Source organism: Quercus suber, unplaced genomic scaffold (assembly GCF_002906115.3).
Source record: "Quercus suber isolate HL8 unplaced genomic scaffold, Cork oak 2.0 scaffold_53, whole genome shotgun sequence".
NCBI classification, from domain to species: Eukaryota; Viridiplantae; Streptophyta; class Magnoliopsida; order Fagales; family Fagaceae; genus Quercus; species Quercus suber.
This window is the reverse complement of record NW_027069518.1, coordinates 1415803-1441944: the sequence shown is the minus strand read 5'-3', so window position 1 is coordinate 1441944 and position 26142 is coordinate 1415803. Positions and strand designations below refer to the sequence as shown.

The 26142-nt window shown below is 34.2% G+C and overlaps 2 protein-coding genes across 14 annotated transcripts; one reads left to right on the top strand and one right to left on the bottom strand.

Moving 5' to 3' along the window:
• Positions 1–10042: 10042 nt before the first annotated feature.
• LOC112030861 (disease resistance protein RUN1) lies at positions 10043–21719 on the top strand. Of its 13 annotated transcripts, XM_065772071.1 has the most exons (13): positions 10043–10885; positions 11671–12769; positions 12974–13246; positions 13348–14230; positions 14333–15480; positions 15660–15799; positions 17411–17445; positions 17612–17671; positions 18181–18243; positions 19078–19177; positions 19703–19804; positions 20560–20718; positions 21264–21719. In XM_065772071.1, the coding sequence occupies exons 1-5, from the start codon at positions 10392–10394 to the stop codon at positions 14368–14370; spliced, it is 2787 nt and encodes a 928-aa protein (XP_065628143.1). In that variant the 5' UTR covers positions 10043–10391; the 3' UTR covers positions 14371–15480; positions 15660–15799; positions 17411–17445; positions 17612–17671; positions 18181–18243; positions 19078–19177; positions 19703–19804; positions 20560–20718; positions 21264–21719. The 13 variants fall into 13 exon arrangements, with proteins under 13 accessions (XP_065628143.1, XP_065628146.1, XP_065628138.1 ...); XM_065772074.1 differs by lacking the exon at positions 17612–17671 and having other exon boundaries at positions 20569–20718; XM_065772066.1 differs by lacking the exon at positions 17612–17671.
• A 3203-nt stretch (positions 21720–24922) lies between these two features.
• Positions 24923–26142, bottom strand: LOC112005482 (polyubiquitin). The gene has a single exon (XM_024037734.2). It carries the CDS (start codon positions 26021–26023, stop codon positions 25106–25108), a length of 918 nt encoding a protein of 305 aa, XP_023893502.1. The 5' UTR covers positions 26024–26142; the 3' UTR covers positions 24923–25105.

Below are 26142 nucleotides of genomic sequence, written 5' to 3'. Positions count from 1 at the left end.
GTAATTATTTAAAAAGATACGATTACCAAATTATTTGGGAACTTTTTAAAAAAATAAACAAATAAACAAATAAGACGTGGAAAGGGAACAAAAAGGGAAAGAAAACACTAAAGTCCAACGATGCAATTTGTCATATTTATTTATTTATTTTTTTTTAACTCTTATTTCGGCCTGAGTCAGACTGATTCGGGGCTGTTTCAGCCCGTTTCGAACTGAATCGATTTGTATCGAGCTGAATCGGAAATCGAAAAATAAAAATAAAATAAAAGTCATGGCTGAGTCGGACATAAGACATTATTGGATTGATTGAATCATTAGAGTCGTCTAGGATGCAGTTGTGCAGCATTGTAGTCCATCCTGCCCCGGATTTAACAAAATGGTGGAGCATTGAGCACAAGAAAGATGGACCTTACATAGAAATGTAACAAAATTTACTAGAATGGATACTGCAGAATTGGCCTCTTTGTGTTAGAGCGTTTTACCCTGATTTGCTTATATTTACTCATGCTTATAGGTTTGTGATTGTATGTTAGAGTGAAAAGTGTTGCACTGATCATTAGAATTTCTTAAGGTGTGATTGGTCACCTAAATTTAACTTGAGTTTTCTTAGAATATCTATCTTAGACTGAGTTAAATTATGTCTCATTACAAGAACATTAGTTCAAGAGTTTTGTTATGTGTGGCAAAGGTGTTAGGCACCCCATGATACCCAATCGAAATCAATACCTTATTTTGATTATTTTTTCCTAGTTTTGTGTAATCTATATATCTATATATCTATATATAATAGCAGAAGTTAAGAGAAAGTGAATTCCTACAATTAAGGAGGTACTGACAAATAAGATAATTGGCTAGAGCCCTCTTGATATACAAGGAAATTAACCGCTTAAGAAAAAAAAAAAAAAAAGATTGCTACACGAGAAAAAAGGGAGAAAGAGAGACTGAGAGAAAAGAGAAATAAAGAGGTAGAGAACAGAGAAGGAGAGAGAGATCGAGAGATCAAAAACTACACACTTTAAAAACTAAAACCCAAAACACACAATCATCCATTCTTTCCATTTGTTAACACAAACGACCAATCTATATCTATATATTACTAAAAGTTGAAGCGTAGCATTTAATGTTGTTACTCTCATGTTGCACTACATTAGCTGCCACATCATTTTTTTTTTTTGTTTATTTTTTAAATATAATTTGTCCTACAATTTTAAAATGGTTTTTACAATTTTCAACCCTATAAATACAGCCTACTACTTATTTATTTACTTCCACCATCACCCTATAATAAATCCAGTTCATTACTTATTTATTTACTTCCACTATCACTTTATAATAAATCTGTATAATTAATTCAGTCCACCTATGATTTATTTAGTTCCAATTTCAAGCCCAACCCAAAACCTTTTCAGTTTAGCTTTAGGATTTTGTGTGAGCTTTTTCAGCTTAAAAAGAAAAAAAAAACTTTTTTTTTTTAACTTTTTTTTTTTAATGTTTACACTTCTCTAACCTTTCTCTCTCTCTTACCATTTCATCTCCCCACTATTTTTTCAATCTTTTTCCCTCCCTTACTTTTTCATCTCCCCACTATCCTTTACATTAATATCATTCTTCCTCTTTCTCTTCATATTCCTTTATTTTTGTCTCTTCTTATTCATACTCTCTTATTATAAATTTGCCACCATCTCTTCTATTCTATGCATAGTTTTCCCTTACAAAAAAAATGGTTCACTCTCTCTCTCTCTCTAAATTTTTTGGTGGATTTTTATTTTTATTTTTCTTGCATCTCTAGTTTAGGTTGATAATTTTTTATATTCTTTATAACTCTATTTTAGGTTAATGCGATTTAGTTTTGTTTTTTAAATTGTTTTTGTTGTTTTTTTTATTTTATATTTATTTATTTATTATTCTCTTTGATTGTTAAATGTTATCTTATTGTGTTCTAAAGAATTAAATATAGCATATAAAAATATAATATTATTCTATTACATAACATGATTTGGATAATTTAGTATTTATTCTATTACATAACATGATTTTTTATAATGCTCAATTAAGATATTAAACTATGAGACTTTACTAATTTTTGTTTATTTTCTAATCCCTTGTGGTTGACAAAGTACTCTTAATAGTTGTAGTAGAAGTACTTAACAATGCCATTCATTTAAAGAAAAGCAAAGGTTATCCAAACGAAAATAATCGAATATATTAAAAATTTTAACTTTTGCAATTTTATTTTAATTATTATTATTTTATAACAATGCGTGTATAGAAATTTAATTCTTAGATTTTGCTAATAATTGTTTTTTTGATAATATGTTTTGGGTGGCCGAAATTATAGTTTTCACAAAGAAAATAACCTTAATAGATTATCAAAAACAAAATTTTATCCTAATATTGGTTCAATTAATTATTGTTAAGTTTTTTAATTTTTTTTAGTTTACATTTTTTTGGGTGTTTTGGATTGTTCTTATATTACATTTATGATTGTTCCTATAATAAATAAAAGAAGAAATTACACTGTACCTACATGTGATTTGTCCAAAATACATTTTACCTACATGTAGTTTAAAAAATGGGACCTTGTCCACTGGAGTTTGATTTGTTAACAAAATGTTATCCACTTCTAACCGTGCCGTTACTCTAACACCAATTCACTCAAATAATAATAATAATAATAATAAAATAAAAGAAGCAATTGAATCAAAACTCTTTCCTTTGAGAAACCATAACAGAGCATGACTCGCGATTTCATAAAAGAGCATATCTTGCAGTTTCCAAACCAACCTTCACACACACACAAACGCTGACCCAAGAAAATGTATAACACAGATAACAGCAAAAGTTCTTTTTTCGTTCTTGGCAGAAAATGTATAGCACAGACCCAATTTCTCAAAGAAAAAAAGAAAAAAAAAAGAAAAAAGAAAAATCATTAACAGGCTACACATTGAGATAACAGCAGTCATTGATCTGCTCCATTTCTGTACGTGTATGAAAAGTCAGCAAAGGTTGTAAATATGAGAAAGCACCTTAGATATATAATTAGATGGTGGAGCACGACAATATGTGGTGGGTGGAGCACAAATATTGAATCAAAACTCCAATGAGAAGTCAACGAAAATATATAGCACAGAGCAAAAAATCATGTATAGCACAGACCCAATTTCTCAAAAAAATCTTCAAAAACGTAATCAGCAAGCAATAAGCTGCAAATCTTCAAAAATACTTCAAAATAAATCAAGATTACAGTAGAAATTTGCCAGCAATTTTATAAAAAAAAATCTACAAGCAATTTTTGAAAACAAGAACCCTAATTATCAAAAACTTACCCGTGGTTTAAATCAAGAGAGAAAATCTTCAAGATCCTTCACATGGGTTTTGGTCGGGCTGCCAACTTCTCTTGATGCTGAGAGTTTTAAGCTTTTGTCTTGATGAAGTGGACCACAATCTGGAATAGGAAGTGTACATGTACAGGGAAGCTTTTTTTTTTTTTTTTTTTTTTTAAGGAAAGAGTTTTGATTCAATTGCTTTGAGTGTTAATTTGTAACTGAAGAAAGATTTGATTTGAAAGGCACTTTATAAGGGCACAGAAAGTGGGAGCGGGAAAAACCCCGCCCATAAATGCAAAGGATCCCCCACCGTTAGATTTGCATCAGGTCGTTGAACGTGTGGGACAACAGAGCAGTTACCATTTAATAATGGCGTGCTCATGACGCCGAAACGTCAGGAGCATGCCTTGGGCAAACAAAAAGACATTCTGAAAGCGGGGGAAACCTACGAAATAAATGAAGGCTGGATATCAAAATCTCCATTTTTCCCGAGGTAGCAAAAAGCGAGATTTTGAGGGGCTAATGTGGGGCCTGTTGGTTAAAAAGATATAGTAATCCTCAGATGTGGGCTCGGGGCCCAACGGCCCAATCCGAGGACGCGTAGTTATCCGAGGATAGCCTAGAAAAGTTTTATTATTATTAAATGGATAATATAGGAGAAAGGAGTGGATATTGTATACAACGGCATAACGTACGTCCGATGACGCCAAAGTCCGAGGTGAATGTAACTTTCGTTTTATTGAGGAGACTCCGCAAAGTTGTATCTGAACTGGAAATTTGGTATAGACCTAAGGGGGAGTCGGGGAAGGTATCAAATATCTTCCAAGGCCATCACCTCCACATTAAATACTTTCCAGCTAACCCTCTGGCCGCATTAATGTGGAGGTGATACCAGAACAGTGACTAAGCAGCTTTATGGCCACTGAGCAGAACGTTCTGGTAGGTGCTAGATGGGACAGAAAGGAGCTCCCACGATAAGAACTACACGTGTACAATGGAAACGGAAGGGAGAACGGAGTATATAATAAAGAAACGAATGAAATTGGAAGGGGAGGTCTTTTTAGAAAAAGGAAGAAAAAAACAAAGAGAGAGGGACTGATAGAAGGCCGAGGAGAGTTTTTCTAAAAGAATAAACCTAAAGTATCCCTTGTTTCCTGATGAGTATAACTTTTCCTGTCATACAGTACTAGTTCTTGGACCCATGCTCTAGAAATTTATTGTTTGGGCTTGTTGGGCTGAAAACCCATTCATACTCAGGGTCAATCCAAACTGAGTCCCTACATCTACAAAAAGACTATAATTTCTTGCAGTCTACACCGATTGATCATTGATGATACAAAGAAAAATTAAATGACACTTTTGTAAATAAATATGCATGGAATGGTATTTAAAAGTAGGATCTGGTTAATATGTGCCTTTAAAACACACATTAGTAAAATCCTTGAAAGTAAAGCTCATTTCAACAAGTTTCATTTCTACTTTTTACTTTTCCTTTCCCAGAATGTACGGTTTTTTTTTTAGGTTAATTTTTGTTGATTGTTGCGAATGTATGTGAGAAAAGACAATGAGTTTACAAGTGAAGACTAAAGATTTAGTCAATTGCGCGTTGTCAGAAAAGTCAGATTATTCATTGCTTTGTCATTCACTTTTTGAAAAATGAGAGAGCCTGTCTATTCGCGCTCGTCTGTTCGAAAGTTTGCACCATGAAATCTTAATGTGGGACTTTCCTACTTTCAAGGCCTTCTTTTCCCATGTTGAGATGGAGAAGTTAAATCCTGTAACGGGTATATGTTACCTTTGTCCCACTATTGGTGGGTTTTCCTAAAGAATGAGATTCACTAGTTGTGAGACACAAGTAACATATATCCGGGTGTATTTTTCCGTTGAGATCGGGGGGCTCCTAGTATTAAAGTATTAGCATCGCATTAGCCTTTTAAATGTTAAATATTTAGTATTTATAATACAAAGTACCAAAAATACTACTGAATGAGACACTTCAAATGTTACATTAAAGTAGCAAATATAATTTTTGGTTTGTGAAAAAATATATATATATATATATATATATATTTTTTGCAATAGCTAATGAACAATATTATTTTGTATTTCTTTGTCATTGTTAGTAGATAATTACATCCTAATATATTAAGAAACAATAATTTTGGGTATTTATTTTGGTGGATAGTTTGTTAATATTATATGGGACCTATTTGGTCTTAATTTTTTGTTCTTATACTTTGGCCCTTTAACTTGAAATTCTAGGTCTCCACGGGTTGAAATGAATCCTGAAGCAAAATATGAGTACACTAGAACTAAACTACAGTTGCATATTTGATTTAGCGTCCAATAATTCTAATGATGATCAACACAATAATTTAAAAGGTTAAAAAGTATTTTAAGTAATATTGCACTATAATCTGGGCACTATGATTGTTCCATGACAGGCCAAGGCCAACCTCACTGAACTCTCATGTCAATATGTAGAATGATATGTGGCTGTTGGGTTTGTTCTATTAAGTTGTGTTTGTTAGGTTTGTTCCATTCAAAGTGTTGGATCACCAATAACACGCAATTTTTCATTGACCACATTGAAATCAATTCAATGGTTCACATTTGATTCACAAGGTGGTAGGGCGAGGGGGGCACCTGCCCATGACTCCTCTCAAAAAAAGTCATTCATATTTTTCTACTAAGCAAACCATACCCCTAACATGAAATAAATAAAATAAACAATTCTATTTGAAAAAGTTTAAAAACACAACAAATTTTTACAGCACTTATATTTTTAGTTGGGATAGATCTCAGAATAGATATATTTTATTTTTATTTTGACCAATGATGTACTAATACTTTAATTTATTGTAAAAATATTATGAGATTTTGTGGTATTACTCAAATAACTCTTTCCACTTTAAACAATGAGGTAATTATTGAGTACTCTTAGAGTACCATAAATGTGTACTCTTCCTCTCACATGAATTGTGGGTCCTATCATAACTAGTCAACTCTTTGGCAATTTGCAAGCAATAACTAGGTTGTCCCCACTCAAGTGTGGGAGGGGGGTTAACTAGGTTAACTAGGCCAAAGGGGGGAAGCTAAGGCCGAGCAATAACTAGGTTGGCCTCGGGATGGTCTCTGGTAGTTGGGTCGGGGAATGGTGGAGACAACATATCTGTTGGCTATAGTGGAGGCAGGGAGTGGAACTAACTGTTGACCAGGAGGGTGCTTGACCTGACTGGTACTCGAGGTAGTTTGCTGTTTAAGAGGTTTTGGGGGCTGGGGTTGTACGGGCTTTTTCCCGGACATCTTGGATTGGTTTCTGCAAAAATTCACGGGTTAGGAAGTCAGGGATACTGTTTTGAGTTCCTTTTATGAATTCAATATCAAAATCGAAAACTGAAAGGATGGCTTGCCATCGAGCAAAAATTTGTTTTGATGCAATGTTTAGAACATCTTTTTCTAAAACATGTTTTGCAGATTTACAATCAATTCGCAATAAAAACCTTTGATTCAAAAGATCACTTTGAAATTTTGAAATGCATAGTACTATAGATAAAATCTCTTTCTTAATAGTACTATAATTAATCTGTGTGGGAGTCCAAATTCCTGAATGGAAACGAACAATCTGTTCAGGGGAAGTGGGACTAGCACGCTGAAGGAGGATGCCACCATAACCAACGTTAGAGGCATCGGTCTGAACAATCTTGAAGGAATTATCTGATGGAATTCCTAAGCAAGGGAGAGACTTGACATATTTTTTGGTTGCCTGGACAATGGCAGTATGGTTTGGGGTCCAAGGAGGTGGATTAGCACGAAGTCTATCAAAAAGAGGCTTGCATTGTTGTCTGAGATTTTGATAGAAATCTGCTATGTAATTGAGAGATCCTAGAAACCTTTGGAGTTGGGTTTTCTCTAGGATTTCATCAGGAAACTTGTCTGCAAACTGAATGGCTCTATCAATGGGTTTGATGACACCTTGGTGGATATCAAAGCCTAAGAACCTTACTTTAGTTTGGAACAATTTGATTTTTGGAGCTGAAACAACAAGACCATTGAGCTTTATTGTATGAAGGAATGCTCTTAGGTGTTTTTTATGTTGGTCCAGGGATTCTGAGAAGATGAGTACATCATCGATGTAGACAATGGTGTGACTTGAGAATGGATTGAATATCTCATTCATGATGTTTTGGAATTCAGAATGTGCATTTTTGAGACCAAAGGGCATTACATTCCACTCATAATGGCCAAAGGGTGTGGTGAAGACCGATCTCAGTCTAGTTATTACAATACAAGATGGCTAGAGTGATACTAGGAATGTAACAACACATGCTTCAAAACCTCATTTGTCCTAGTAAAAAACATGACAAATAGAGTGATACTAGGAAATCCCTTTATGTGTCTGTTGTATCCTTTCACCACAGATAATGAAGGTATCACTACCCATCCTTTTGGTCAACCTGTTAAGTTTGAGTTTCTCAGAAGTCCTGAACAGAGTGAGATTTCCATTCTGCAAAATGTTTCAGTTTCAAAGACCCTTAACCTTTTCTATTCTGATAAACAGACTTAAGCTCAGAACCTTGACTCTTTCTAAATTTATGGTAGGACTCACAATTCATGTGAGAGAGAGTACGAATTTATGATATTCTCAAAGTATTCAATAATTTAAGCCTTGACACAATATAAATACCACTAAACTTGTTTGTACAACATAAATGCCACCAAACAATGAGCTCCACACAATATAAATGCCACCAAACTTATTTACGCAATACAAATGCCATCAAACAATGAGCCTGACACAATGGGTCCGTTTAGATACAACTTATTGTTACTGAAAACACTGTAGCAAAATAATTTTTAAATGTATGAATAGTATCGTGAGACCCATTTTTAATATTTTTAATGCGTGAACAGTGCATGAACAGTATACGCACTGTTCATGCAAAGTATTTTTTTTTCCCTCAAAAGTCAATAACTCCGGCTAAAAAAAAAAAAAAAAAAATGAAAACGCAACGCCACATTCAGTGCAATGAAGTGTTATCCAAACCGGCACAATATAAATGCCACCAAACTCTTCCTTTTTCTTTTTTTCTTTTTACTTGTCCAAATTTCTTTTCTTTCATTTCAGTTTAATCACATGGAACTCAAACTTTACACAAAATAATAATAATAATAATAATAATAATAATAATAATATCTTGTATGGTACTAAAGCAGTAAAACATCCATTATTTATTTATCCTTCATTTCTTGCATTTTCATAGAGTTTTATCAAAAATCCAAATTTTAAATAATTAGAAGAATACAGAAAGAAAAGTTGAAATTTATTTTCTCATATATTTTGAGGAACCAAATTAAATGCCTAAACTTGATGTCTATAGATTAATCTCTTACTTTCATGATTGACCGTCAAGAATATTTTACAAATGTTTATTTATTTTACATTTATTTAAATTTTAAAAATTTTGTATGACAATTATTGTTGTTTATAATTTTATTATTAATATCGATTAATTATTTTAAGCTTTTTTTTTTAATCTTGGCCCCCCTAAACTGAAATCCTGGCTCTGCCACTAATTATACTGATAGTGACTCTTTTGTCTAGATGGCGTCGCAAAGATGAGTATGTATCTAATAACTAATGTTATGCGTTTTTATTACTTTTAGACTTCTAATGGTTTTGTTATTATGATCATAATAACATGCCAAATATGAAAATATAAAAAATTTATTATGATCATCTCTTCAATTACTAAGGCAAATAGGTTAGTAGAAATAGAAGAATTTAATCACACCAACTAAGGGTTTGTCTAATATATATTTTTTTAGTTTTTCTCTCTCTATTAGTAAGTTGCAAACACATCCGATGAGCTTTAATCCCATGATCTCACCTTTCACCCACACTTGTGAGAAGATGAAGTGTTGTTTAAATCAAGGCTCATCGACATGATCCTTTCAAAAACAGTTTTTTTTTAAATTTTTATTTTATTTTATTTTTATAATCATTTTGTTCAAAGTATTATAAATGGGTTTTCAATAGGCTTGTTAACGTATTATAAATGGGTTTTCAATTGGCTTGTTACCCCACCTAAGGTGAAGTTTCCATGCAACTACTTGCCAAAAGCCTAAAACAATTTCTTACTTGGAAAAAAAAAGAAAAAAAAGAGAATGAATCAAAATTAAAGTTGTGAATGAAATATAGAATGCATTTCAGTTTGGCAAAGAACCAAATTCTCAAAAAAAAAAAAAAAAGTTTGGCAAAGAAACACAATATATATATATATATATAATAAAAAAAGTATTACTTATTACTATTGAGCTAAAATTTAAATTGATAATAGAATAAACAAAAAATCTGATGAAGTGAATTGATTGGTGGTTGGGGTTAATTTTTTTTTAAAAGAGGAATTGGTTAAGGTTAATTGCACACATCATGCATTTGTCCTTACATATTGTACTCTACGGTCCACATTACACCGATTGGTGATACAAGGAAAAAGTAAATGGCACTTTTGTAAATAAATATGCATGGGATGGTATTTGTAAGTAAAGCACCTTCCAACAAGTTTCATTTCTACTGTTTTTTACTTTTCCTTTCTAATTTGTTGGTTGGAGCGAATGCATGTGTTAGTAAAGACAAATGAGTTTACGAGTGAAGACTAGTCAAATGCGCGTTGTAAAAAAAGTGATCAATTTATTTATTTATTTATTTATTTTCTCGTTCAGCCGCTATCCTCACAAACGTTTTTCCTCTCTCCTCTTTGCAGATACTCTCTTCTCTTCTCAGCCACTCTGTCCCCTTTCTCTCTTCACTCATCCCTTACCTAGTTCACTCTCCAGTGCTACCAATCTCTTGGCTTGGATCTAGTCTGTTTGGGTTTATATTTCGGGTTTGTTATTTGTTTCTTTGATCTGGTTTACTGGGTTTGTTGTTTGTTTCTTTTATCTTCATTTCCAATCAAATATTGCTCTGTCCAAAAAACTTGGAGCTGTTTACTCCTCATCTTTTGAAATTCTAATTTCATCACATCTTTCATCTTCGCAATCTTCTACTTGTCGACTCTAATGGCTCTCTCAATCCATCAAGGTGGCTCCTTTTCTTCTTCCACTCACCGATGGGACTACGATGTCTTCTTGAGCTTTAGAGGTGAAGATACTCGCAATGGTTTTACTGGCCATTTATATCGTGCCTTGTGTGACAACGGTTTCAAGACCTTCATTGATGATGACCTCCAAAGAGGAGAACAAATTTCAGAGGGACTTCTCAAAACTATTAAATCGTCAAGGATTTCAATTATTATATTCTCTCAAGACTACGCATCTTCGGCTTGGTGCTTGGATGAACTTGACGAGATTCTAAACTGCAAGCAAAATGGACAATTGGTTCTTCCTGTTTTTTACAAAGTGGATCCATCTGAAGTCCGTCATCAAAAAGGTAATTTTGAAGCAGCCCTAGCTCAACAAGAAAACAAATTCAAGAATAACAAAGAGAAGGTGCAGAAGTGGAGGGCAGCTCTAAATGAAGCGGCTAATTTATCGGGATGGCATTATGAGGATGGGTATGTATCTAATAACTAATGTTACGTGCTTTGGTTTTCTTAAACAACTACAAATGCCAAATATGAAAAGAAAAAATCTATTATGATTATCTCTTCAATTACTAAGGCAGTTAGGCTAACATATTTGTGAGTTTTTCTCCCCCTCTTGGTAAGTTGCAAATGCATTGGATGAGCTTTAATATCGTGACCTCATCTTTCACCCCCACTTGTGGGAAGATGAAGTGTTGTTTGAATCAAGGCTCATCAACATAATCCTTTCAAAAAAAGTTCTCTAATTTTCTTAATCATTTCGTTCAAAATATTATAAATGAGTTTTAAATAGGATTGTTACCTCACCTTAGGTGAAATTTCCATGTAGCTGCTTGCCAAAAGCCTAAAACAATTTCTTACTAGAAAAAAAAAAAGAATGAAACAAAATCATAGTTTTGAATAAAATAAAGAATGTCGTTTTAGTTTGGCAAAGAAACACACAATATATGTACGTTTCAGAGACTTATTAGTGTTATAGTTTCTCCTGCTAATTTTTTTTATTTTTTTTATTTTTATAATTCCAAATTCTTTTGATTATTTTGGTCAAGTATGGTATTCCACAATCTTTTCCCTCCAAAATAACTAATATTAACGATGCTTCTCAAATCCTTGAATTATATCCTTTAATTTAATTGATAAAGTGTCAAGTGTAGGTTTTAATGCATAAAACTAGATGTCTTGATTCTTATATTTTCTTATTCATAATTTCAACTAGTCCAACTCATTTAATGTCTCATATGTTTTGTGATTGGCAGCAACCGTGAAGATAAATTCCTGGAACAAATTATTGAACATATGCATACCAAATTAAGTGGCAGACAGTTATTTGTTGCTAGATACCCTGTTGGAGTATATTCCCGTGCCATGGACGTAAAATCGCTTTTAGATATTGAGGAAAATGATGTTCGGATGGTAGGGATTCTTGGTCTTGGGGGAATAGGTAAGACAACTATTGCAAAAGATGTTTATAATAGAATTGCTTGGCATTTTGAAGGAAGTTGCTTTTTAGAGAATGTTAGAGAAAATTCTGGAACAACTAATGGCAAAATGCAACTACAAGAGAATCTCCTTTTTAATATCTTAGGGCACAAACATTTGAAGGTGGATAGTGTACCCCATGGAACCAATATGATAAGGGAAAGGCTTCAAAGTAAAAGGGTTCTTTTAATTCTTGATGACGTGGATGTATCAAAACAATTTGTAAATTTGCTTGGAAATTTTGATTGGTTTTCTCCAGGAAGTAGAGTCCTTATAACAACAAGAGACGCACACTTGCTAGCTACTCTTAAAGTTTATGCAACTTACGAGGTGAAGAAATTGGACGAATTTGAAGCTTTTCAACTCTTTAGTCAACATGCCTCCCGAGGAAATAAACTTGAGGAAGATTATTTTGAACTTGCAAACCAAGTCATACAATATGCCAATGGCCTACCATTAGCTCTAACAATAATAGGTTCTGATTTGTGTGGAAAACCAAGATCTGAATGGGAAAGTGCAATACAGCGATATGGAAAAATTCTTGAAGGAGATATTCATGAATTACTTAAAGTAAGTTATGATGGATTGAGACCAACGGAACAGGATATTTTCCTTGATATTGCATGTTTCTTTAAGGGAAGGAACAATGATGATGTTGTAAATATATTAGATGCTTGCAATTTATATCCAAAATCTGGTATTCCAAACCTTGTTAATAAATGTCTCATAACTATTAGTCATGGCATATTGTGGATGCATGACTTGGTACAACAAATGGGTAGGGAAATTGTTCGGCAAGAATCAACAAACGTCCTCAAAACGCGTAGCAGGTTGTGCGATTACAAGGATGCACTTGAAGTACTAACTGGAAGTAAGGTATAACTTCTTTTCTTTATATTCTAACATCTTTTTTCGTCAGGTAGAAGTAATAAGTTTTTTTTTTCCTTTGATATTTTTTCTTTGTAACATTATAGAAAATATAAGTTTAACAATATCATTTTTGCTTAAAATTTCAAGATTACTATAGTTTTGGAAAATTCTATTGTATTATATGTTTCACTTATTTCTTTATCTAATCAGGGGTCAAACAAAATTCGAGGTATAATGTTGCATTCACCTTGTCCAATAACAGTGCAACTACATACTGAAGCTTTCAAAAAGATGAAAAATCTCAAATTTCTTATGGTTAGTAATGTACACATTTCTGAAGAAATTAAATATCTCCCCAATGGTTTAAAGTTACTTGAATGGGAGCAATATCCTTTTTCCTTGCCATCCAATTTTTGTCCTCAAGAACTTGTTGTACTCAAGATTTCGCATAGTTGCACTAGATTGGAGAAGCTGTTCAAGCAGGTATGAGTATTAGTATTGATGAATTTTGATTTCTTTAAATGTTATTTCTAAAATTTTGTTGAAGAACAATTTTCGTTTGTTTTTTTTTTTCCACCTTGCAGGGGCTCCTTTTCAAAAATTTGAAAAGTATCAATTTGCACTACTGTTCATCCATTAGAATATTGCCTGAGTTCTACACCCCAAACTTAGAGGAATTGGACGTTGGGTGTTGTGAAAATTTAGTTGAGGTTCATGAGGCCATTGGATCTCTTGATAAGCTTAAACGTTGGGTGCTCAGGGAATGCAAAAAACTTCAAATTCTTCCTAGCAGCTTTAGGTTGAAATCTCTTGAAACAATTGATATAGGTGGCTGTGTAAGTCTTGAAAAATTACCTAACTTAGGCGCCCCAAACTTAAGGATGTTGCTCATTCAAGGTTGTGAAAATTTAATTGAGGTTCATGAGGCCTTTGGATCTCTTGATAAGCTTTCTTCTTTGAGTCTCTTTAGTTGCAAAAAACTTCAAATTCTTCCCAACACCCTTAGGTTGAAATCTCTTAATTCTCTTGTAATATCTGAGTGTCTAAGCCTTTTAAAGTTTCCCAATATTCACCCGGAAACCAAATGTGATTTTTTATATATTAGTTATAGAAATATTCAAGAATGGCCTTTGTCACTGGGGTATCCTTTTAGTGGGCTTACTCAATTGACCCTAGATAATTGTCAAAACCTTGGGGATTTTCTCGTTAGCATTTTGAGAAGTAAGTCTACGAACTTGCGGAAGCTAGAAATTACGAGGGTTGATGAAAATATAATTGAATCACATATTTTGATGAAGCCTGATTTCTTCCCCTCATTGAGAGACTCTGATATTGTTACAATCCCGAGAAGGATTATTAAATTTCCAAACACTCTACCTGATTTGTTTCCAGAACCTTCGAGAAATTCCAAGGCTTCCACAGTCTATAAGAAGGGTGGATGCAGGGAACTGCACGTCGTTGGATCAGGTGAGCTCTCTCCCCCCTCTCTCTATACGTGTAAGTTTAAGTGATATATATATTACGAGAATCTCTAAACTTCAATTTCTTGTATTTGCTAAATGCAAGCAGTTTCAAGAACTATTAATGAATCGCTCAATATTTTATGACGATCATTATGGACTTACACTACCAATAATTGAGATTCCGAAGTGGTTCAAATTGAACCATCAGAGTGTTGGAAATTCTGTATCATTCCGGGTTGGTCGTGAATTTCAAAAATTATTTGTCTGTTTTGCTTTTCGATCGGTGGAGGCGAAAAATGTGGGTGGAACTTGCTCTGTTGTTTCCTCCAACGGTTTTTCAGAATACATAGGCCTTTCATATATATTCTCTGAGCATCTCCATCTGTATATCGTTGACATTTCGAAAAGGAAATGAGATGAATCAAATCCATCTGAACAGAATGACGTTACGATTACAGTTGAAATCGGGTATGATGACTACATAGAATTTTCTACTGATTCTAGTAAGCCCATAATCCCTTCATCTGTTGACCCCAAAATGACATGGTTGGGAGTCCATGTAGACTGCATCTGCTGTGGTTGTGGGTCTTCCTCTGTCTCTGATGACATCGATCACCAGTCATTTCCATCTGATGTGGAGCTTCAAAGGGACACCAACTTACTCATGGTTCACCCAGGTTTGGGATCTAGTGACGTGTTGGATGATCTGGGTTCATCTTCAAGGGCCTGGATTTGTGATGACACTGAACCTTCGCCGGCTGTTTTCTCCACTTCTTATGGTTCAGATTTAGATCATGGGGTTTTAAACAGTGGAGGGGCTTCAGGGCTTTTGATCGAGCCAAACTCAGGTTTAGCTGGGTCATGTTTGGGATTTGAAGGATTTGAATCAACATTTCATGGTGATGTGCACAATTTGGATTCATCATCAATTGCCTATCCGTTTACAAGGATTGGATATCTCGACTCAAATGCTGCTATAGATGGTTGCTCTCCCCTAGTTCTTGATGACATTGAGCACCATTCTTTGCCATCTGATGTGCTTCCAGTGGATACCACAAATGGGTCTGAATTGGGCTTGGGTTGGCAAGATTTGGGATTTAGTGATGGGTTTGATCTAGGTTCCTCTTCAGTGGCCCATGCCTTTGACAACATTGATACTGACATCAATCTGTTTCCACCATCTAAGAAGGCAAGAACATCTTGATCAAACTTCAAAGAATTATGCTTCCAACTGAAAGCAACTTCGATGCCAAGGTATGCCTGCTGTAGTTGCATTATTGGATTCACATCTTTGGCTCCCTGTATCATTCATAGGATTATTGCTAAGTATTCATAGGAAAATCAAGTTGCTAGGCTTTGTATTTATTAGTTATAAAATAAGTATTTAATTTAATTTATTTTAATGCAGTTTTTTTTATTATTATACAAAATAGATATGAATATGCGTATGAAGCTCCTTCTTGAAGACTTTAACTCGGCTTTTGCACCCCACACCTCACAAAAATTTTATACCTAAAAAGTGACCATGACGACAAATGTGCGCGGTGGTATGCAGTTGATGTTAAAGTACTTGGTAAGTCCAAGATTCAACTCCACCTTGCAATTTAATTTTCATTTATTTTAATATTTTTCTTTTATTCATTTGATTTGTCTACTTCTAGGGCATAATTTCTTCAGATTTTCCAAACTTCAATTTTATTAATTAACAAGTATGCTTGCTGGTTGTTTGAAATTAATATTTAAGCCAAGCACACAAGTTGTTCGATTAAATGCCTTTTCAGGATATTGAACCTGTTTGCTTAGATGTTTCTGACCCATGCAATTCATCAAGCCAATTGTTAATTTCTAAAAAATAACTTTGTTTGATTACTTTTGCTTTTCTTGTGGGTTTTAAATTTTGATATTGTTAATTGTAATAGATGTTTCTTTAATTTTATTGATTCACTGAATAATATTACTTATATTTTTTATTATTTTATTCAGAGGTAAGTGACAACTGAACAATAATGCATACATATTACCAAGAGAAATAAAAATCAACTTTGCACTAAACTATGGACTTAGGATCCTTGAGTATCCTTCCTTTCTCAAAGAGGCTATGGCTGCAAGTTAAGTCATAGTGTCTAATATAATCCTAGGCATATAGTTGGTACCAAGTAGTTCTTTGGGGGTAAAAATAAGTTGGAAGGCCAAAAGTTCTAAAAACACAATTAGAAAAATTGCTAGGTCTGTAGTGGTTTATTATGTTTGACTTGGAAGAAATGTTTATGTATTCTACAGCAATGTCAAGACTAAGGAGGTATTAAGCCATCAAGGCCTGGATTGAGTTTAACATAATTGAGGGTTTTAGTTTGATTCTTTTTTTTTTTCTTTTCTTTTTTTTTTAGTCTAGTTTCCTGCTTGCTAGGTCTGCAGTGGTTTATTATGTTTGGCTTGAAAGAAATGTTTATGTATTCTGCAACAATGTCAAGACTGAGGAGGTATTAAGCCATCAAGGCCTTGATTGAGTTTACCATTATTGAGGGTTTTAGTTTGATTCTTTCTTTTCTTTTCTTTTTTAGTTTCCAGCTTGCTCTCTTTTTGTTGTTAGGTGCTACAGCTTTTAGATACTGGCGTTTCCTATTTGTATGGTTTGTTTCTTTAATAAATTCAGTTGTTCATAAAAAATAATAATAATAATTACTTGAGGACCTTGACCATTTTCACTTACTTGTTTTCTAAATTGCCAAATAAGAGCAAACTACAAAGAAAGTGTGAATTCAAACCTGAATTCTGTTGCAGCCAAATGTTAATGTTTTAACTAAACTTTTTTTTTTTTCTTGATTGCATTTCTCATATGGTTACTGTGTTTCTCCATTTACTGCTTATTTTCTTTAATGTGGTTTAACTATTGAGAACATCTAGATTTGGATGGAAAACGTAAGAAATATGCAATGCGCTATTCAATCCTATCCTTTTTTCCCCCCCTAATTGGGGGTTAATTTGTATATTTTTGAGTTTGCTCATTGTTAAGATATTAAATTTACTGTAAAACAGTTTTAGGTTTGTCAAGTTCAACTCTCAGATATGAAAATGCTTTAGATCTATCCAGCCAAGCTAAATCATGTAATGGTTAGTGTGGTAAAATGTTGAAAGGTCCTATTTGTCTAATGGTTTATCTTTGTTGTTTCTTTTTACTTTTTAGGTTTGAAGTGTTTGCAGGAATTCAAAACCTCTAAGGTAAGACCAAGGAAATTTTATTTTGTGGATCTCCTATTTTAGAGATCGATGTTTTGGTGAATATTCTTGGATGGGAGGATGGTACAAGGGTGATTTAAATAGTTTTTATACAAATTAATTGTTTCAAATCTTTATTTGGGTCTTTTTGTCTACGAATGTGGAGCAGTCATTAAAGGACTAGATCCTATGTCAAGGTAATCAAGAGGTACTCTCTATAGTTAAAAAGGTAGGTAATTGATTTAAATACTTTTGGAAAGGCATTTTTGAAAGTGCACCTTGCTCTTAATGTTCTAAAAATTAAACAAAAGTTTTGGATCACATATTAAGATAATTAGTTGACTGTTAATCAAAATGATGATTTTTGGTTAGTTTTGTCGATAAAAAACAAGCAGGTGTGTGTTGAGATTTTGGTTTTGTTTCATACTCAGTGATTTGCACTTGAAAAGAGTTTGGCATAAAGTTGTCCTAAGACTATACAAACAGCTAAACAATAATTTTAGAGGTTCTAAAACCTGCAAATTTGGAATGGGCTGCCAAAGGAAGGTATTTGCAGTTGAGAAGAATTGGGATTACGGAGCCTGTTCATAAGACTACTCACGCAGCAAAACCAATAAGGAGTGTTTAATTAGGATAAGGAGTCTTAGATTTACATATTCATTTATTTAGTTTAGTTTAGTTGCTTTAATTTGTATTGGAACATGTTTCTTCACAATATTTAAGGGTTTTTTTTCCCAGGTAAATTGGCGAGGGGTTGGAACCCCAGTACTAGACATCTCAACAAGTGTTGGAACTACTAGAGTATCCCTTCAACCCTCAGCTTCATGATTGATCATTTAATATATGCTATCAAAAACCTTTGGTTGGGATTTGTGGAAGAATATTATTTATATATGATTGGTTGAGGAGTTATTTTTAGAAACATAATATAAAATCACGTGTTTTTATGTACTTGTTACTTTTTTGTTTGTTAGGAATGTTTGAATTAATGAGGATGGATAGGGCCACAACTTCATCATTGTTGGGATCACAATTGTACTTGTTGATAAAAAATTTTCATCCCTTAAGTTCATTTTCCTGGTTAGAAATGATCTTTCAATCTTTTAGGTTCCTTTGTTCACATCTGATAAACCATTCTCCAAAGCTCAAAAAAAATTGTCAAAGTAGTTCCGAGTCATGTTGCCATTGGAATACATAATAATAACTGATTTGGAAGTACGGGGAAACTGATTTGGCCCTATGATCAGTGATGTCTCTTTATGATTAAGAGAGCCTATTGGCTTCTCCATAATGAATACTTAGATGGAAGGAGCACAACTCAGAGATACAGTTCTCAGATGTGGGCTGCCTTGTGGAAGATGATATTGCGTATGACTTAGCTAGTGCGATGTTGTTCACATCACCACTCACCATTAAAACTTAGGTCCTAGAGCCAAAGTCAAGTCAAATTGAGTTTCATCTTGACTGGAAAGAGTGTATCAGTCACAAGACCAGTGCAATCACTTCACTATCAACTTTGCCAACACTCTTTGGGCTTTTTTAATACATAGAAACAAAGTAGTGCATGAAGGAATAACTGTTAATGCTAGCTTCTAAAGTCCCAAGTCATAGTGCTTACCTTTCTTCTATTTGTAGGGGTGCAGCAAACACATGGGAAGTGGACACTATATTTAAACCACCTGATGTACTTTTCAGTTGTTTTCTTGGAAGTATGGCACATGATCATATGTTAGAGGTGTGGATCTCTCTCTTTTCATGATATGTCTATATGATGCTATAAAACCTATGGAGAATTTGGTTATAAAATAATTGTTGTATGCTTCAAACGGTTCTATGTATTATATGAGGCATGTATGAAGATGAAAAGATAATGGTTCAGCTCCATTAGATATTTCATAATTGGAAACTCATGTGATGGGGGTAGTTTCTTGCATTAGTATTTAGGGGAAAAGAGGGCAGTTTCTTGAGATTATCTAAAGTGCATTCGTTGAATGGATCTGTATTTGCCCCCATCATTCAATGTGATGTCATGAACTGTGTAGTTGTTTATATATTATTTTTCATTAAAAAAAGTTTATATTATGTTAAAGTGAGCTAAAAGATAGAAAGATCTAAGAGAAAATTGAAAATAAAAAATGGAAGTACAATTAGTAAAACCCCATGCTATGTCAAAGTTTATATATTTGACACGCGTTAGTATTATCTTCTTTTTATTATCAACTCTCTACATTTCTCTTTTTAATGCAACTTTGGTCTTTAGATTATTTATTGCGCGGTTTTGGAAAAGCTTGAACAAGTCCAGCTGCCAAGGAACAATGATAGTTTTGAGATGGCTGTGAAATTAGTCCAAAGATTAACAAAGGTATACCTGGTCTTTTGTAGGATTAAAATATATCCAAAGTCTTTCATCAATTGAGTGATATTATTGGATGAGCGAAACATCTATTACATATCTTGCTTAGTTGATCCTTATATGTGTCTTCTTTAAAAAATATTTAGTAAGTATGCTTCTAAACCAATTCATTAAAAGATATGTTTAAAACTATTTGTCTGGTTTTGAGAAAAATATATATTTTCTTGAATAATCCTGTTCTAATTACTATTTAGGGGGGATGGCGGGTGGGGCTGCAGTGAAAAGCTTTGTACACTCTAGTATGCTTTTGGCTGTTTAGAATGCTCAATGAATCCCCAGATGAGGGGTTGCCAAGTAAATTCCTAGGCATTGTTTAAATCAGATGTTCTTACAGACTTACAGTTGAGATATGGTGCTTAAGGCTATTTAGTACATATGCATTTGTGATCGCTTTAAAAGAAAACCAAAAGCACACCCTAGGAATTTGCATTTGATTGTGCAGTAGAAGTTGTTAGCAACACGTGCTTTATAATTGGGATTTCAGGTTATTGTGTAATTCATTGCATCTAGATAGCTCTCAAATTTTTTGTAATGTTTCTTTAGATGATGTGGACGGTGTAACTGAACCTCTTTAATTACCCATTTTTTCATCATCTTCCATATTATTTTTACTAGCTTGTCTTTTCAAATGCTGTTAGTATGGGCCATTTATCTCTTGTTGATCCTTTGCACATAAATCTATGTATAACCCAATTAACTGCCAGGAGTTTCAGAAATATTATGTGGAGGTAATCCTGAAAGTCTTTAATTTGGAGCTGCATTATGGGGAATATATCTTGCAGCAACTAAAGTGATGATTGGTGGTATCTAGTGATTTAATGGGTTTTTGGAGCAAAAGATGTTTGGATCACTTGTAGTATGAGGTCAGTCAGTTTTCAGGTTTTCATGTACATGTCACTAGAAAATATGGATCGATTGATTGATTTTTCAAATATATGAAAACTGAAGTGTGGGTTGGTATAATTTTCGGCAATCGCCAAACTGGAATTTCAATGAACTTGGAGGGTCTTGTGTGCATCTCTCTTCAAATTTTTTAAAGCAATAGCACCAATTTATGTTTCTAAAATTGATGAGCTTTTTCTCCTTTCATTCATAAGTGATTTGGTTCTTGCTTTGTGTGTGCATTGTAAAACACTATATGGTTATGAATCCATGTGACATTCGAACATTTCATTTATTATATTTAAATGATGTAATTTTATTTTTTCTTAGTAAGTTATACATGCACATAGTGGATCCTCAACTCATCTTTTGGGAGGAAAAAGTGTAATTTGAGTAAAGTAGATTAGCTTGAGTGTTGTGAATTTCTTAAATCTATATCTGGATTGGTTTTCTTCTCCTTTTAAAATCTAGCTATAATATCAAGACCTTTGTGAAATGACATTGGTTTATCATTATCTTGATTCAGTTTTCAGACGAGAAGGCATGGATGGAAAATAGCCTTAAAATTGAACACAAGATTGCTGGTTATGGTGAGCAAGAGAGCCTCAATGGCAACGAACATGGTCTTGGAACATATTTATTTATAGCGTGGCATAAAGTGAGAAAAACACGAGTATGTACTAGAAGAGATCAACCTCTTTCCAAGAAAATAATAACCAAAATCAATTCAAAATCTATTCGGAAAAGCCAAGAAGAGGAACAACCGGTACACCATAGAATCCATGCAAGGATCCATCAATTCGGTGCAAAGGAACTTGGGGCGAGATTGGTCCAAGTTAGAATTGGGCAGGTGGCTCCCTCCAAGGGCTTTATAGTGTTTCAAAGTTTTAACTCTTAATAAAACTATCAATTTCTATTTTCTTATCGATTGTAAAAACATTGTTTTCACTCCGATTAATTTGAGTTTAACCAATTTGTCCAATTTTCATCATGGAAAATTTGGGTGTTAGTTTATTTCTTTCTTTGTTTTTTGAATGCAAAAATATTAGTCACAGCAAAAGCTCAAGTATTTGTGAAAAAATGCTCCGCATTTTTGTCTCAAAAATACAAATTATGTTTTAATGTTCAAATTTCAGCTTTTCATATATTTCAAATTAGAAAGCCCTATCAAAAAACAAAAAAAAAATTTAGAAAGCGAGGAACTTGTTTTAGCAGATTGAGTGAGTGATTTAGACGGAGATTAACACCTAAGGATTGAGTGATTTAGATGGGGAATGAATCTGAAAATTAAGCATTTGGGTGTATAAATTGAGGGGCAAATTGATGAAAACCACAATATTTTATGAGACCATTGGTTGGTCACTTGGACCTTTTCAAGTGGTTGGAAAAGCAATCCAGTTTGTAATCTCAATTGTGTAGCTTATAAGATCCAGTTTGACAACACTTAACAGAATTTTGTTTCGCTTGTGGTTTTTACTGACCGATGATAGGGATCATTTTTGTTTTCTATATTTCTACAACCAGCCAGGCAAGCTCATGTATTGATATAGTAATCCTCAGAAGATAACATGTCTGAGAAAATGGACATGTATTTCTCTGTATATAAACTAGGTGAGCCAGAGAATTATGAAGCCCTGTATATTTAAAATCAATTAAACTACTTCAAACCAAAACAACAAACACCATATAGATCCACACCAAACATTACTAGTAAGCACCCCCATTGTTACCTCTTAGGCAATGTGATAGACAGTGCTTCCTTGGTAGCTTACACCTAAAACCTAAAATCTGTTAACATACACCAATGGAAAAACCTGGTTTATTCCAGTTCATAGCAACAAACAAAGAATTCTCTAGCTTCTTGAGATGCTAAGGAATTCAAAGGTAATGAATGTGACTACTCAGGGCTCTCTAATTAGCATACATAAAACTTCTTGAGATCCTAAGAATTTGAAGGTAAAAGAAACAAATTCCTATCACTGATACATAAATACCAAAAGCGTAACAAAATGCAAAAAAGGCCAAGTCCAACCAGAAGCTTTGTTGTCAAAATGGATCTATCATTTGAGAGGTATTGTCCTTTCTCTGAAGGTACCGGGAGAAAAATCACCTTAAAAATCACCTCAAATGTAATTTTGTTTCTGTTCTTCTAAATGGTCTAGGGCATGGTGCATTGTTCTATAGTTAAGATTTTCTCTGAGTGTTGCAATATTCTCTATATCTTTTGATCATTTATGTAACACTAGTCAGAGACATAAACTGAAAAATGACAAAAACTTAGCTTTAGTTTTCTGGAAAAATAACCTACCCATTGAAGTTCTAGTTGAAGATACAGGAGTACCTAGTGGAAAAATAATAACAATAACAACAATAAATGCCAAAACAGAGGAAATTTGGGAATCAAGACAAGCCAAATTCATTACATACCAAAAAAAAAAAAAAAACAAGGAGGAGTATACAAGTCATTGTAGGAAATAGGAATAATAATTATACAGTAATTGAGAATCATACAGATCAGAAAGTTCCTCTAGCACTAGGAAACCGCTAATTTAACAATGTAAGCAACAAGCACAACTTTACTACAAAAGCAATTACTCTCCCGTATCAGTAGTAAGTTTCCAATCATGCTCCTAATTTGCCAACCAGTTGTGAGTTTCCAGCCACCCAAACATGTAGATTGAACAAATTAATTCAACAATTCTCTACAACAATATAATATCAAAAGCTACTGCAGAGAGGAAAAAGGTATTGCAGAGATAGAGATTTAGAGGTCTTAAAAGACTTTGGAACCAGGAGAGAGTCACCAGCCTGCCTAACAGCCATTCTGTAAGTATGGCAACACTCTGTATCTTTGTTCATTTATGCAGCACGAATTGAAAAATGACAAAAGCTCAGCTTTATGTTTTCTGGCAAGATTACCCACCCATCCAAGTTATAGTTGAAGATATCAGTATCATCAAAGTTCACAATGGTGTTCAGAGTTTAGACAATATGGGGGGCGGGGGAGGGGAATGACTAACACCTAAGTGCCAAAAATCCAAGGTACTAAATGAAGATAACACAGGAAATTTTGGAATCATTCAGGGGGGAAAAATATGAGGAAATTATTTGTCATTATAGCAATAACAATAGATCTTCAATGAAAACCATAATTCAAAAAGATCATACATTCTCCTCTAGCACTAGGAAGTCATTTGTGTTTAACAATGTAAACACAAAGCACAGCTCTACTACCACCAAAGCAATTATTTTTTCCCTGACCAGTCCTAAGTTTCCAACCATGCTCTTAATTTTACAGCCACCACCCAAACATGTACATTGACCAAATTAATTCAACAATTCTCTAGAACAATATAATATCTAAAGCTAATGGATTTGGAAGATTGGAAAATATTTTCAATTTCAAAACTTAACTATGGGTACTTGCTTTTCATCCACAAAATTATTCGTATTTTATTATGTTCTATATTACCATCTTGTTTCATAAGAGACTCATCCCCAACAGTAAAGAGTTCAAAGTCCAAATACATAGGTACATACCAAATCAACAACTCTAAACCAACCAATCAAACTCACCAGCAGTCTCACAAAATGACTGTCAAGATGGCAATAGCTCAGAGAAATTGAAGTTTTAAGTGTCAAATAGGGAATAGGGAAGGAAGACAAAATGCTAGATAGAGAAAATATATATCATATAATTGTATTCTTGACATTAAAGGCACCAAGTACAAATTCCATCAAATAAAATATGCATACTTCAAAGCCACTTCATAATAGGATCCAAATAACCTAACCAGAACGACAACTTGTATCCATTCTAACAATTGACTTTGAACAAAGTGAGCACCACATTACTGGTAATCAAAATAAATTCTCAGTTTTAACCCTAAAACATAAGATTAGGGACGAAAAAGATTAACATTTGGTCTGAAACTTGATTGTAGTAGCACTCATAATTTCCCTCAACAACAATTTCTCACACTAATGACAACTTGGTCATACCACGTAGCCAATTCATATTCAACCAAACAACTGGATATATAAGAACGTTTTCTCTAACTATTGAAAGTAATAAAAGTCATCTCACACACACCATATGAAGCTAGGTAGGTTGCTATCATATCATTAATTTATCAAATCCAATACTACTGCAAATATCACAAGAACAAGAAGAAAAACACAAAATTAGAACAAACTAAAGGCACTATTATTTATTTATTTAGAGATATAAAGTACATTAACGAAAATGAACTTAAACTTAACCACAACAGAGTTTTGATTTGAAGAAAACTGTTATAGCTAAAACAACTACTATTACACTTATTCAGAAAAAACCACATTTTGAACACATTAAACCTTCAGAGAAATTTACTGGCCACCGCGAAGACGAAGAACAAGGTGAAGAGTGGACTCCTTTTGAATGTTGTAATCAGCTAGAGTACGCCCATCCTCCAATTGCTTCCCTGCAAAGATCAGCCTCTGCTGATCCGGAGGAATTCCCTCCTTATCTTGAATCTTGGCCTTCACATTATCGATCGTATCGGAGCTCTCCACCTCCAGAGTAATCGTCTTCCCCGTCAGAGTCTTCACGAATATCTGCATACCTCCGCGGAGCCTGAGCACGAGATGGAGCGTTGACTCTTTCTGAATGTTGTAATCGGCGAGGGTACGACCGTCCTCCAATTGTTTCCCGGCGAAGATTAGCCTCTGCTGGTCCGGTGGAATGCCTTCCTTATCCTGAATCTTGGCCTTCACGTTGTCAATCGTGTCGGAGCTTTCCACCTCCAAGGTGATCGTCTTCCCGGTTAGGGTTTTCACAAAGATCTGCATGCCACCACGGAGCCTGAGCACAAGGTGGAGCGTAGACTCCTTCTGGATATTGTAATCGGCGAGGGTACGGCCTTCCTCCAATTGCTTCCCGGCGAAGATGAGCCTCTGCTGGTCCGGCGGAATCCCTTCCTTATCCTGAATCTTGGCCTTCACGTTGTCGATGGTGTCGGAGCTCTCCACCTCCAACGTGATCGTCTTTCCGGTTAGGGTTTTGACGAAGATCTGCATGCCTCCGCGGAGTCGCAGAACGAGGTGAAGAGTGGACTCTTTCTGAATATTGTAGTCGGCGAGAGTACGGCCGTCTTCCAACTGCTTTCCGGCGAAGATCAATCGCTGTTGATCGGGAGGGATGCCTTCCTTGTCCTGGATCTTGGCCTTCACGTTGTCGATGGTGTCGGAGCTCTCCACCTCCAAGGTGATGGTCTTGCCGGTCAGAGTTTTCACGAAGATCTGCATCTTTTTGAGAGAGAGAGATTTGCGAGATTTTGAGATTATCGAGAGATATTTGGATGAGAGAGTAATGGGTGTAGGGGTGATTTTTTAGGAGACGAAACCGACCCGATGACGTAATGGGA

Coding starts and splice junctions, on each gene's coding strand:
- LOC112030861 (XM_065772079.1), top strand. CDS start 10,392: ATGGCTCTCTCAATCCATCAAGGTGGCTCCTTTTCTTCTTCCACTCAC. Junction 10,886..11,670: donor GGATGGCATTATGAGGATGG/GTATGTATCTAA, acceptor TGTGATTGGCAG/CAACCGTGAAGATAAATTCC. Junction 12,770..12,973: donor AAGTACTAACTGGAAGTAAG/GTATAACTTCTT, acceptor TTATCTAATCAG/GGGTCAAACAAAATTCGAGG.
- LOC112005482 (XM_024037734.2), bottom strand. CDS start 26,023: ATGCAGATCTTCGTGAAAACTCTGACCGGCAAGACCATCACCTTGGAG.